General features: G+C 34.5%; 3 protein-coding genes across 3 annotated transcripts; 2 read left to right on the top strand and 1 right to left on the bottom strand.

Annotated features, from left to right (window-relative positions):
• On the top strand, positions 1-1,610 carry LOC106314646 (glutamyl-tRNA reductase-binding protein, chloroplastic). The gene is made up of 5 exons (XM_013752488.1): positions 1-441; positions 577-657; positions 777-881; positions 956-1,105; positions 1,219-1,610. Exons 1-5 carry the CDS (start codon positions 55-57, stop codon positions 1,465-1,467), a joined length of 972 nt encoding a protein of 323 aa, XP_013607942.1. The 5' UTR covers positions 1-54; the 3' UTR covers positions 1,468-1,610.
• A 3,975-nt stretch (positions 1,611-5,585) lies between these two features.
• On the top strand, positions 5,586-6,263 carry LOC106314622 (ATP synthase subunit epsilon, mitochondrial-like). The gene is made up of 2 exons (XM_013752467.1): positions 5,586-5,884; positions 6,092-6,263. The coding sequence occupies exons 1-2, from the start codon at positions 5,701-5,703 to the stop codon at positions 6,118-6,120; spliced, it is 213 nt and encodes a 70-aa protein (XP_013607921.1). The 5' UTR covers positions 5,586-5,700; the 3' UTR covers positions 6,121-6,263.
• Positions 6,264-6,280: 17 nt separating this feature from the next.
• LOC106314617 (U1 small nuclear ribonucleoprotein A-like) lies at positions 6,281-9,717 on the bottom strand. The gene is made up of 9 exons (XM_013752461.1): positions 9,480-9,717; positions 9,019-9,198; positions 8,862-8,937; positions 8,586-8,715; positions 8,340-8,454; positions 8,027-8,118; positions 7,839-7,908; positions 7,669-7,751; positions 6,281-7,566 (listed from the first exon to the last, which is right to left on the bottom strand). Exons 1-9 carry the CDS (start codon positions 9,639-9,641, stop codon positions 7,464-7,466), a joined length of 1,011 nt encoding a protein of 336 aa, XP_013607915.1. The 5' UTR covers positions 9,642-9,717; the 3' UTR covers positions 6,281-7,463.
• Positions 9,718-13,186: the final 3,469 nt, after the last annotated feature.

Here is a 13,186-nt window from a genome sequence, read left to right as displayed (position 1 = left end):
TCCTACACAAGAGTCCGTCCGTCCATTGTGTCTCTCTCCCTGAGCAATAAAAAAATGAAGCTCCTCCAAACCCAATCCTCCGCTCTCTTCAACCTCCTCCCATCTCCGAATTTCACGAAACCCATCGACAAACGCGGCTTCGTCACTCCAAAACGATACCCATCTCCTCCTATCTCCCTCCGATGCTCCGTTTCCACCGCTTCAGACACTCCGTCGACGGCCACCAACCATCACCTCTCCGCTTCGAGCCACAAGCCCTTCCCGGCGGAGGTTTCGAGGAGCATCATGGAGCTTTCCTCCGTCGGAACTCTCTCCACCTTGACCCACGACGGCTGGCCCCTCGGCGTCGGAGTTCGCTTCGCCGTTGAACAAGATGGCACCCCTGTTCTTTGCCTCAATCGCACTTTCTCTCCCGACAAAAGGTCTTCCCTTCATGTTCAGGTCAATCATCATTTGCCTAAATTCACTCCCTTTCTTCTGTAAAAATGTGAAAGTTTAATCCTTTCTTCTATAAAAGTGAGAAAGTTTGATCCTTTGTTTTGAAGAATGAAGTGAAATTGTGTTTTGGTGTATCAGTTGGAGCAATGTGGATTGAGGACTCCTCAGTGTACGATTCAAGGTAGCATTGCTCGACCTGGAGACGATAATGCTCTAAAGGTAGTGTAATCACTCTCACTCCAACATCACCTCTGTGTATGATTCTTTCTCTTTATGGAGACGATAAGCTTTCTTGATTGACCTGAACCCAAGTCTTTATGTTTTTTCTTTTGTGGTAGCGTGTTAGTGCTACATGGAGGAAAAAGTTTGGGGAAGAAGTTGAGGAAGACAGTTTATATGTTGTAGCAGTTGACCGTGTACTCCAAATTGAAGACTTCATGGAGGTACACCCTTGTCTCTTATCAAAGAATAAGAATGTCTTTTTGTTGTGAAAATATGTTAAAACAAAATTTTCCAGGATGGTGTTTGGGTGGCGTCATCACATTATAAAAAAGCGAGTCCTGATCCTCTCCGTGATGTTGCAGAAGACATTGTCAACCAGATTAATGCCAACAACATGGAGGACATCTTCCGTTTCTGCAACGTATACGTTGATCTGGACTTTGTGGTTAGTAAACAGTCAAGTCTTTTACCAATCTCAGGAGCAGAACTGCTAGTTTCACTTCAGATTAGTTGGATTGTGAAAAGTTTCAGAACTATACTTGCTCTGCCTATTGTTAGGTGTCAGAGACAAAGATGATATGGATGGATAGGCTTGGATTCGACCTTCGAGTATGGTCTCCACGAGGTGTATATGATGTCAGGATACCGTTTCCAATGGACGTAACAGATGAAAAGGGAGCAAAATCATCGTTTAATGGAATGTCACAGCTTGCTTGGGAAGTAGAGAAAAGCTATTGTCCTGCAGATTTCAACAAGGTTAAGCTACTGAAGCAAGTAGTTACATCATCACACAAGGGAGGACAGTAACGATACTATTGACTTCTTTTTGTTGTTTACCAGTTAGATGCCAAAATTGGGAAATGGCTCTCTGTTGTATCTCTTGGAATAAGTATATGTTCTGAGTAATAGGGCCGTGTGCTCACCTAATATATTTTGTTTCAGTTTTCCTCTTCCTATATTTTTCCTTGACAAAGATTATTGCACTGCGAGTAAGACGACTATTAGGAAGAATCCTATCATGATATATAGGGCGATCAATCTCTCGATTAGGGATCACATACATGTCTTTTTCAGGAGCTGTCGGGTGTGTAGGCTAAGATAATTGTTTCATTAGATCATAAAAATGCAAGTCCCAGTCCTTTTGAAGATGTTGCAGAAGGCGACAACAATGTTTCTATTCAGTATTGTTGTTAGACCCATTGTTTGTTTACTAGTTGATGCCAAAATATGGCACCTGACCCTATTAAATGTTATGAGTATATCATCATTTTGCCGTTGCGAGTATTTGTTATAAGTATCATCATTGTTTTCTACTACCAGGTCTGTTCGGAACCTATTATCAAACAAGGGATTATGTAATAGTTTAATTTTTCTAAATTTGTTTTATAAAAGTCTTGAAGAACTTCATATATGTCTTCTCTCTTATCTTATCAGACTAATCTATTAATTTAGGATCATATTTTTATCTACCGTTAACAAGTCATAATAGAACCATTAAAAAATTTAGTTAATATGACATATTTGATTATTTACATTAGTAATCAACCAACTATAAATTTGAATTTTATTTTTTTTAATTATAACAAAAAAATTTGAGAAAGAATCTAACAAAATCTTACTTAGCAAATTTTTTTTTGTCATCCTTAGCAATTTAAATATTTTTATAAAATAACATATTAATTAATTTTGTAATTAGTAATATAATATTGTTATAAATCAATGTTAACTCAAATTTTATTATAAAACAAGAAAATAAAAATTATATACTGTTTTTTTATAAATTATATACTTAAATAAAAGTGCTATATGAGTTAAACATGACAAATTATAACAAATTTTATTTTTTAAAATTGTTTCATTTATATAAAATTTTATCCATCATTAAAATGGGATAAAATTCGTAAACTATATAATATTTTAATACAAAAATAAGTTTATTAACATAGGTTAAACTTTTATATCTACAACTATATATTATTTTTTAAATTTTTTTTGAAACTCTCAACAATATATTGTTTAAAAATTTTATATACAAGATATAATAGTATATAATAACCTGAACTAATTACTAAAAAAATTTAATAGTATATTTTATATACTAGTCAAGTATGCAGAGAGTGAGTGTCAAGCTTGGCATAATGCGAAGGAAACTATATATGTTCCTCCACAGGGACAACCTGATGAAGAAACACAGGCCTTAAGCTTGGATAAAATTTGCATGGTGGATGGTTCGTGGACCTCCACAGCTCAGTTTAGTGGAATGAGATGGGTCTGGAAGGATAGCATGAGTAAGATTCAACTTATGGGGACCAGGAACTTAATGCGGCGAGAAACAGCGTTACACTCTGAGCTAGAAGCGCTAAGATGGGCAATGGAGAGCATGATACAACACTCGACCTGTCAGAGATTTGTGACTGATTGCAAGGACCTGATTGCAATGATACAAGAGCCCCAAGCTTGGCGCAACTTCTCAACTGAGCTGGAAATCATTCAAACTCTTCGGTTGTGTTTTTCGGACTTCAAGATCAGCTATTTACCAAGGACGCAAAATGAGATTGCAGATTCGTTAGCTAGGAATGCACGTTCTTTTCATAGATCTCTATGTTTTATTGGTTGTTCTATTCCGGTCTGGCTACCCAGACCACCTCAAGTTTGAGTAATAGAATAGCCGTTTGCTGCCAAAAAAAAAAAAACAGAGTGTGCAGCAGAGCCAAAAAGAACTCAGCACCTTCACCCACAGCATTAACCTGCACAAAAACTTCCACTATACCTCCTACACTACCGAAGTCTTCACAGTTGAACAGAGATGTTCCTTTCATCGACAAAAAAATGAGGTGGACATAACCTTACACTTAAAAAAGTTTAATATAGAAAAAAATATATAACAAAAATGAAGCAGATCCACATTTGTGCGGTTGAAATTATGGGATGGAAAAACAGCTACTCTAAAATTATTGAATATCAAAAAACGAAACAAATAAGGGAAAAAAAAACATGTTGATTATAACTTATAAGCATTAAACCCAAAATTTTTTTATCAAAAATATTATAAACAAATTTTTTAAAGATATCACATTAGTTAACCATCTAATCTTTTAAGCTATATTAATAAAAGATTTAACAAACCAATAAAATAAATATCATCGCGGGCGGACAAACCACTGGTATATATATATACTAGATACTAACTCGCGCTGTGCGCGGATATTATTTGAACAAATGTTCTTAATTGTTACTGAGATTAGAAAATATAAATCTTACTTTTTGGCACCATATGTTTTTTTTATGTATGGTTTGTTTTTTTTAAAACACATATATGTTTTGTTTATAATATAACATGTGGATATAATCTCTTATATATTAAAAGAGAAACATTGTAATAAATGCGTTCACACTAAACTGGACACATGTCATGTGTAAAAACATTGTAATAAATGTGTTCACACTAAAATGAACACATGTTGATATACAATTAAAAAATATGTTATTAGAAAACTATGAAATTTTAGTAATTCATTAAAAATATTAATGAAAAATCAAATTTTAATTATAAAAAAAATCTGTTGAGAAAAATTTAGAAAATATTACCAAAAATTCAAATATTTTTTTATAAAATAATGTATTAATTTTGTCACAAAAAAAAATTCAAAATTCATGTAATCTTCCAAATTCAAAAATAATAGTATAATTTTTCAAAATTTTCTTGACAAAATATAAAATTTTGATAATAAATATTCAAAATAAAAATGATAATATTTTAAATTTTACAAAAGATAAAATCATAGATAATAAAAAATAACTTTTTGAAATGCACCACGAAAAATAAACTATATATGTAGTAAAAATTAAAGCAATCTTAATCAAAAAAAAAAAAAAAATTAAAGCAATCTAACATTTTGAAATGTTAATTAAAAATAAAAAGAAAACTTAATATCATAACATCCAAAAAATATCCTATATCAATAAAATTTACTAAAATAATAGGGCTCTATTATTTTTACTTATAAATCATGTAAAATACTAAAATAGTATATGTTAAAGTATATATTTTTTTAACACAACACGTAAATATAAATTTTCTTAAACATATTTATTTTCTATAATATAAATAAATTTTAAAAATTTATTATAACAAAGTGTATAAATTAAGGGAATTAAAAAAAAGAAACATATTTTGAAGGAATTTATCTATTTGATTATTTCATATTGTTATTTAATTGTAGTTAACTCGAAAATATATTCGTAAGTAATATAAATTAATAACAAGTAGAATGTGTTAAGCAAATCACTATATATTAATAGTGTCGAATAAGAAATATAAACAATAATATTATAGAGTTACATAATATATAATAATAAAAAGAATATATCTAAAACATTTGTAATAATATCAAATACATTTATAAAATAAAAAAAATTACGCAGAGATGTGCATGTTAAAATCTAGTGTTTCTTAAAAAGTATATAAAAATGTTCACGTAATTTTGTCTCAAAGGCATCAATCTCATTTGGCAATGCTCGTTATCAACCAAGCTATTTTTTCTGGTTTGCTAGTTAGCTCGTGTTATAAATTGTTTGTACTGTCTGATAGGACTCTTGGTGTTGCTTCTTCTTTCCTCCTCTCGGTGTTTAGTTTTTTCGATCTTTATCCGCTTCTAGTTTTCCTTGTAACTTCTGTCAAAAACAAAAATTTGGTATAAAATTTAACATTTACACCAAAAAAAAAAAAAAAAAATTTGTCTCAAAACTCAAAAGCCAGTGTAAACCTTTTGAGTAAAGATGCAACTTCACGATGCTCATTCTCAGAAGTCGGAACAAGTATAGATAGAGAGCTTGACTAGTCACAGTTCAGAGTCTCAATTACATGGGCTAATTCAGAAAGGCCCAATGGGCCAACATTGATTTTGAGGGGGTTGACTTTAGGTCTGAGAATCATTTAGGTTTCTTCTCTCAGTTACAGCAAATCTCTGAGATAGCTTTCGATCTTCTTCTCAATCTCATCGTCTCGACCGATCGAAAAAAAAAAGAGCAACATCGGAGATGGCATCGAGCGCGGCGGTTCCGTTCTGGAGAGCAGCGGGGATGACGTATATAACGTACTCAAACATCTGCGCGAATCTGGTGAGGAAATGTCTGAAGGAACCTTTCAAGGCGGAATCAATGAATCGCGAGAAGGTTCACTTCTCCCTCTCAAAATGGGCTGACGGAAAGCCTCAGAAACCAGGTTTCTTCTTCACTCTCCTTCCAGTTTGATCTAGCTTCTTCTTCTTCTTTGTGTGCAAGATTACTTAGGAGATGATAAATGTTTTGACTTTAATTAAAACCAATTACAATGATAGATTTAGGTCTTATGTGCTCACATTTGTTCAATCTTTAGACAATGCACTTATCTTTGTTGAACTCATGTTTTTTTCGTGTTCTTTGTTAACAGTTTTGCGGTCAGATGCACCTGAAGTTTGAGACTTTGAATCAAGATATGGTTTCCAAGTTTTATGATGTGTTGCTTCTCGTGATGGATGAGTAACTCATGTTTTGTTTCCTTTGTCTGTAACGAAAGATACTTTCCAATCAATAATGATGAACATGATGGGGGTTCTGTTTTTTTTTGCAGTATACTAAATTGGTTCAAAATCAAAGACTTTGATTAAGTTGCGAGTTTCCTAAAATCTGATAAGAAAACAAAGGCCATTTTGAGTTCTGAAAGAAGAACACAATGGAAAAAAAAACTAGCCCAAAAGCAACAAGGCACTGACATCAGTAAGAGAAGAGATGGGTTCTTTGAACAAATATGATAAATAAGACTCCACGCTGGTTCTTAGGAAGTCTTGTGTCAAGCTCTGTTCCTGGATGCCACAAGATAAGTAATACCTCACCTGAAATACTATTCCAACCTGACTGCCCCTGCGTAAGGCCAAGCCAGACCGGGGGGTGGATATTATATATATTTGCTCAACTATAAATCTACAATGTAATGGAGTGCCTATCTCAACTAAATTTTATCTGTCGGTTTCAATAACTAATGGATGTGCGTGTTCATCAGCCTAAGAAGAGAGAATGATCAAGATGGGAAAAGACGAAGAATGACACCGACGTGAGAGAAGATCATTAGAGCCACATTCAACAAAATGTAACGTTATGTCATTGATGTGATAGGCCATGCGTAAAACGAAGTATCTGAATGTCTTCATGTTATGTTAATGCCTAGCTAACATATCAAATGAGAGTTTCATTGGGATGGATTGGTCAAAATGATGAAAATGAATCCCCCCACAAAGCAGCAACAAGACAACCAAATGGCAAACCCAAACTCCTACAGACTTTTAAAACCACACATGAGAATGCATGTAGCAAAGCTAATACGAGCTGACACATGTTATATGTTGATGATAACACATTATATTCATCCATCACATGGCAAGAAGCAATGTTTTAGCCATGCAGTGAAACAATGTTTGATGAATGTCAACATGCTACGATCTAATGTAGTGACGTAGCAATGGAGTTTCACAAAGTAAATGCGTAAACATAATGAAAATGGATCCCACAACGTAAATGCGTTAAAGCATCAAGAAGACAAACAAAGGTAAACCCAACTCCTAGAGATTTAAAAACCACACTTGAAAATGCATGTAGCAAAGCTAATATGTTATATGTTGATGAGGTCAACACTATATGCATCCATCATATGCTGATGCTTATAAATGTCGATAATGAAATGGATGCAAATGCAGACTGCCTGCAAGATGCATCCTATTCGTGCAGTTGTTGGGAGATAGAGAAGAGAGTACATCCCCCTTCAAGGCCTAGTGATACGTCAAGGCTCCTTGAGCTCCATTTGCGCTCGGAGAAGGAAAGAAAGAATGGCCGCCACCTTCCTTCCTTTTCCCATATGGATTCTTGGAAAACGTATAACTGGGTTAAGAAGAAACAAACTGAACTAGGAAAAGTAACTGACCATATTGGAATATAAAAGAAACGGCAACAGTAAGTGATTTTTTCAAAGGATATTGGATCCTCATGCCAACTGAACCAGAGCTTGGAATGACAGCACCTTGCAAATTATGGTGAACGTTTGTGGCACTATTCACATCCTGACAAAATAAAATAAAAATAGAACCGTTTAGCAATATGCTGTAGAATGTTTTCCAAGTGCATATACACACAGATAGCTAACTAACCTCGAATTCAATAAAGCAAACAGTATGCCTTTCTTGTCTCAGAATTTTCATTTGCTTGAAACCAGGCTGCCTGCAAGATGAAAGTACAGTTGAGCAGAGGATTCGTGAGTGCAAAGTGATAAAGAAAAGCAAAGATCTCAAGAACGAAATGGACTGAAGGAGTGCCATCAAAGCAAACAGATACTCACGCGCTCAACAGGCTCCTCAACTCTTCTTCGTTTATATTCTCTCCGAGATTCCCAATAAAAAGGGTATTGCAAGGAGGGTTATCCTTAACATTCTGCAATAAAAACGATCGAAAACAGTATGAGATATAAGACAACCAAACATGGGCTAGGAAACCTCAAAATGGGTACAGTATTTATCAAACAATCAGAAGCTATAGCAAGCTCAGAGCAGTTCACAACGTATCTAGATTTAGAAACAGCTAATGCCACATGGAAGCCAGGTAGAAAGTAGCAAAACTATATAAATAATATGATGAAAGAAAAGCAACTTCACCTGGACAGGCACATAAGAACTAGGAGCTGCTATAGGTGCAGACGGAGGCATTGGTACAGGGGGAGCATGGTACCCTCCATAGGGATCATATGGTGGAGCTGCGGGTGACAAATACCTGAATCAAATTGTATTTGTTGTCAAATAAACAACTAAACAGAAAACAATATACCAAAATAAAGCGTCTTCCCAGGTTTTACATAACATCTCAAATTAATTATATATATGAAGAAGAATAAAATGCCTAACCCATGAGGTGGACCCCAAACTTGAGGTGGTGGAGGGTGGAAGGGAGACGGACTATAAACAGAGTGTGTGCAGTCACCACCAGTTCTTAGGCGCTTACTTTGATCATAAGCATTTGAATCCCCAACGATTCCTAACAGAATAACAACAGAGGGGGTTCAAAGGTTAAATATGATTTGGTGATAGTACCAAAGGAAGTAAGTAGGATCTTCGTATAAATGCACAAAAAAACTGTATCAAACAAGCTTCAGTAAGGTGATCATTAAAGTTTAAGCTAACCTCTTTTAACAAAGAGATTCTTCTTGGCCATCTCTGCATGTAACACAGACTTGGACTCCGCATCAAATACCAGATGCTACATGCCAAAAACAACATACATCATCATAAACTGAAAGGGGGAGGGGGGTAAGGATTAGAGACAACAAGTAAAACAGACCTGAAGGGCATCTCTGGCAGCCAATGCAAACTGTGCAGTGGAGAAGAGAGCAAAACCCATGGGCTTCTCTCCCTTGAAGTTCACCTGAGAAGCCTCGTAACCTGGCAACCATCTTAAGAGGTTCAGAAGCTCTCTCTCTTTCACATCATCGGGAAGACCCGCGATGAAGATTGTCCGGAGCTGAACACAACAGATTCAAACTCGTGTAAGAATATACATATATCCCAAATCAAATCAATCGATAAAACAAGTAATACATAAACCATGTCCATCATATTCAGAAATTGAAATAAATAACAGCACGCAAATTAAAGAAAAATCTCAACTTGAAACAAGATCAAGAAAGCTGGTCTTAACAACATCAAGAAATCTGGTCTTAACAACATCAAGAAAGCTTGTCTTAACAACATATCACAAAAACTACCAAAACATAGATAGAAAGAGAGAGAGAGAGTTGTGACCTCGTCATAAGGAGGACGATCAGCTAAACCAGGGGGAGGAGGGTGATGATGATGTACAGGCGGGGGATGTGGTGGAGGAGCTGATGATACTGCGGACGGAGGAGGCGGAGCTCCTGTAGGCGGCCACTGCTGGTGGTAAGGGTGGATTCCGGCGCCGGCCATGCGATGGAGAGAGAGAGAGAGAAAGGAAACCCTAAGAGGAGAGAGAGAGGGAGAGAGCGATTTGCTCGGCGGAAGAATTAACGAAGGACAAGTGTGCCTAGACTTGTTTTCCTAAGTAAGTCACATGCTTCGCACGTGATGAGCCTAGTGGGCTGAATTGAAATTTTGTTCTATTTTAGTCGGCCGAAACCAAAAATATTTCAAAAAATGTCTCCAGTTATCCGATCTTACAATTTGGCCCATTGAGAGTGAATACTGATTAAGTGATTAGGTGAATGTGAGTATAATGATATTGATGTTGCTGTTTTGATATTAAATCTATTAAAAAGCTTCATAATCTTAGGATTAGCATGTTCCTGAAAACATCAAGGTGAGATACCTGTGTATACTTTCATATCTACGCGTGTTTATGTATGAATCATCAGATTCCAACCTATATCCAGTTTTAAACAGTAACTCTTTCAGGTCCTCTAGTGTATAATCCTGCATAATCTCGAATATATTCTTGAACATCATAATGCAATAAGAAAATCGGCTCTCAGTATGTGTTTTACTGAAATCACTTAACAGAAAAAGCGTGCGTGTTGGTTAAATTTCTCTTCCCAGTCGAACAAAGTCTCAGTTTTGTATGTTTTCATTCTGATGATGTTATATATTTATATTGTATGCAGTGTCATTAGAAGAGGTGCACTCACTTATTGATGTCGTAAAGTTTTAGGGGATCTCTATTGCAGCAGTTGTTTCATATATTAAGATTGAAAAGGTTATTCTTTATTCACATGGTGATTGAGTGTTAGGAATCATTCAGTACAGAGCCAACACAATTATATGTTTCTTTGATTAGGATCGAATCTCAAACAATAAAAATACAAGATACATATAAAGTAGAAGGAACCAAAACATATAATTAATTTGTTTTCTTTAATGAGATTAAAGATGTAATATCTTTATGAAAAAAAATAACAGACAAGAAAAAAAATCATGTTTTGCTGGACATTGTGGAATACGATGCAACGTGTAGGTTGGTCTCTGCTTGCATGGAGCTATATTGCTGATGATGCTCTGAACTTGGTTCCCAGAGAGATCAAACATATGGACAAGCTTATCTAGATTTAGGGACTCAAATGAGGCAGAGTATGTGAACAAGTAAGTCTCCGAGAGTAAAAATTTTGAAAGTCTCTTTTGGTGAGAGCTCGAGTTGCTGCTATGACTACGCCTAGCCATGACATGGCCACACATGTTCTAAGGAGGAGCAGTGAATGCTTGTTTCTCACTAACCTTGAGCAGGTGACACGTAAACCTTGCTAATCACCTTGCATTAGGGACCTCTAGTAGCATGGAAGAGATGAGATGAGATAAATAACATCCAGTAGCTCAGGGTTAATGTGCATGTGGTATGACATATGTCGTCTACTTTCCATCATCGGATCTGTTTTGAGATGTCCGTGTGCTGGATATTGTCCTGCAGATGACTCATATAATCATATGCAATCAGTCACATAACATTGCACGGGCTTCATCTTCATGCTTGTAGACAATGTTATATACTTCCACTAGTTTCCTCATTGGCAGCAGCTTTGTAGTCTCACCAGTCCATTTACTTTAACCTAGTCCTGGATGTTTTGAACATCTGCTCATCTCTCCACATACTCACTTGTATGAGGACTGCAAACTTGAAATATTCAGTGTTGGAAAAGCAACAAGATTTCCCCATACCCCAACTGTTACATCGTAATATTCTTCTGGTATACAAGTTTCATCCTCACCAGGTTCAACCGACGATGTTATTATGCTTGGCAAAAATGTCCAGCACATTAAGCATTGTTATGCACACACTCCTTCCAGACATCGTTAGGCATGTTATGTCCACGGAGACCATGATTCAAATCAAAATATGCAGAAATTAACTCTGAACAATACTACAAGCTGTTGGAGTCTTGGCAATCCAGTTCAGATTGTTTAATTGCCTTCTTGGCATGGGCAATCCAGGCCCGTCTCAATAATATAATATGCTTTGAACTGAGACAAATTTGGGGTCTTTTAGTTAAAATAATTTTTTTTTTGTAAAGGGGTTTAATCTAAACTAAAAAAACCAAAAATTGTAGTGGGAGCCTGCCTCCAGCATATGTTCAGAACCGGGTCTGAGACAACCAAATCTTCTTTCAAACTTGTGTTGATCATCCAGTTCCATGTGATCTCTTTAGGATCTTTAAGCTTTTGTTTCTTGCTTAGTTATCTATTGTCAGCTTGATCATCTTTAAGCTCACCCATTGCATTAAACAAGTTCTCCAAACTCTCTACATAAGAAAACAATATTTATAATAAAAATAAAGAGTTTAAAGATATGTCAATAAAATCAATAAGTTAGTTAAATTTTTTAATAAACTTGATAAAATGCCAACAATAAATTGATTTGAAAGATAACATAAAATAATGGTAGAAAATAATGAATATGCATTTATCAATATGATAATATACTATCTAAAGATGCTAACTAACGAAGTTAAACCAATAAAATTTTACAAATTTTAATGTATAGAAGAAAAATAATAATATACAATGAATATGATATCTAAGATTCTTAAATGTACACATTAATTGCTTCCTTCATATGTTATAGGAAAGTAGTGAGAGAGGAATTAACTCATTATACATAATTGGTGGTCAAATTAGCAATCTATACATGATTTGACATATCTATAGATTGTTCTATTTTTTCTCTTACCCATCCTTACACTCTTTTTTTTTATATATTTTCATACTCTCTTTCCTCTTTCCTCTTTCCTCTTTCCTCTTTCCTCTTACATTCTCTTTCATATTTCTTCTCACGACTCTTACTTTTATTTTACACTCTCTTTCTTCTTATTTTCTTTCTCTTTCTCCCAACAAAATATGTAAAACAAAAAAAAAATGTAAAATTTGATAAAATTGAACATAACCATTATCGTGTAACTAAGTAAATAACAACTGACATAAAATTTTATCAAAATATGTATTAGCTAGCAAAAATGTATCATCTAACAAAGCATGTATCTATTACTTACAATTATTTTATAACAAGTTTATGCACCAGAGGGGAACCCAAAGATGAACACGGATTTCCTCAGCACGGGAAGTATCAACATAGACCAGACGATGATCTAGGACAACTATTTAACTACATAGATAACAAATAAAAAAATATCAATTACTACACCGATAACGAATCAGATAAATACCATTTACCAAAAAACAATTAACTCACAAATTATATATCAACCCATTTTCCAGCTACCAAATTAAGTTTAAAACTAGATTTTGACCCGCGCTTTCAAAGCGTGGGTTTATTTTCTTTTTTTTTTCAATTGACAAATATTTAGTAAATGTCATATTTCATATATTTGTGTTTTATTTTATAAAAGACTTAAACTTTTTATCTTTCTTTATCGTGTTTCATTTTAAATGACTATTTATGTTAAAAAAATTAAACTTTATTTTTTAATGAATTAAGTTGGTATAACTCTGATAAATTAATTTTATTATGTGGTTAATATTTTTAATAAAAA

Source organism: Brassica oleracea, chromosome C1 (genome assembly GCF_000695525.1).
Source record: "Brassica oleracea var. oleracea cultivar TO1000 chromosome C1, BOL, whole genome shotgun sequence".
Lineage (NCBI taxonomy): Eukaryota > Viridiplantae > Streptophyta > Magnoliopsida > Brassicales > Brassicaceae > Brassica > Brassica oleracea.
This window is presented reverse-complemented; position numbering and strand designations above follow the sequence as displayed.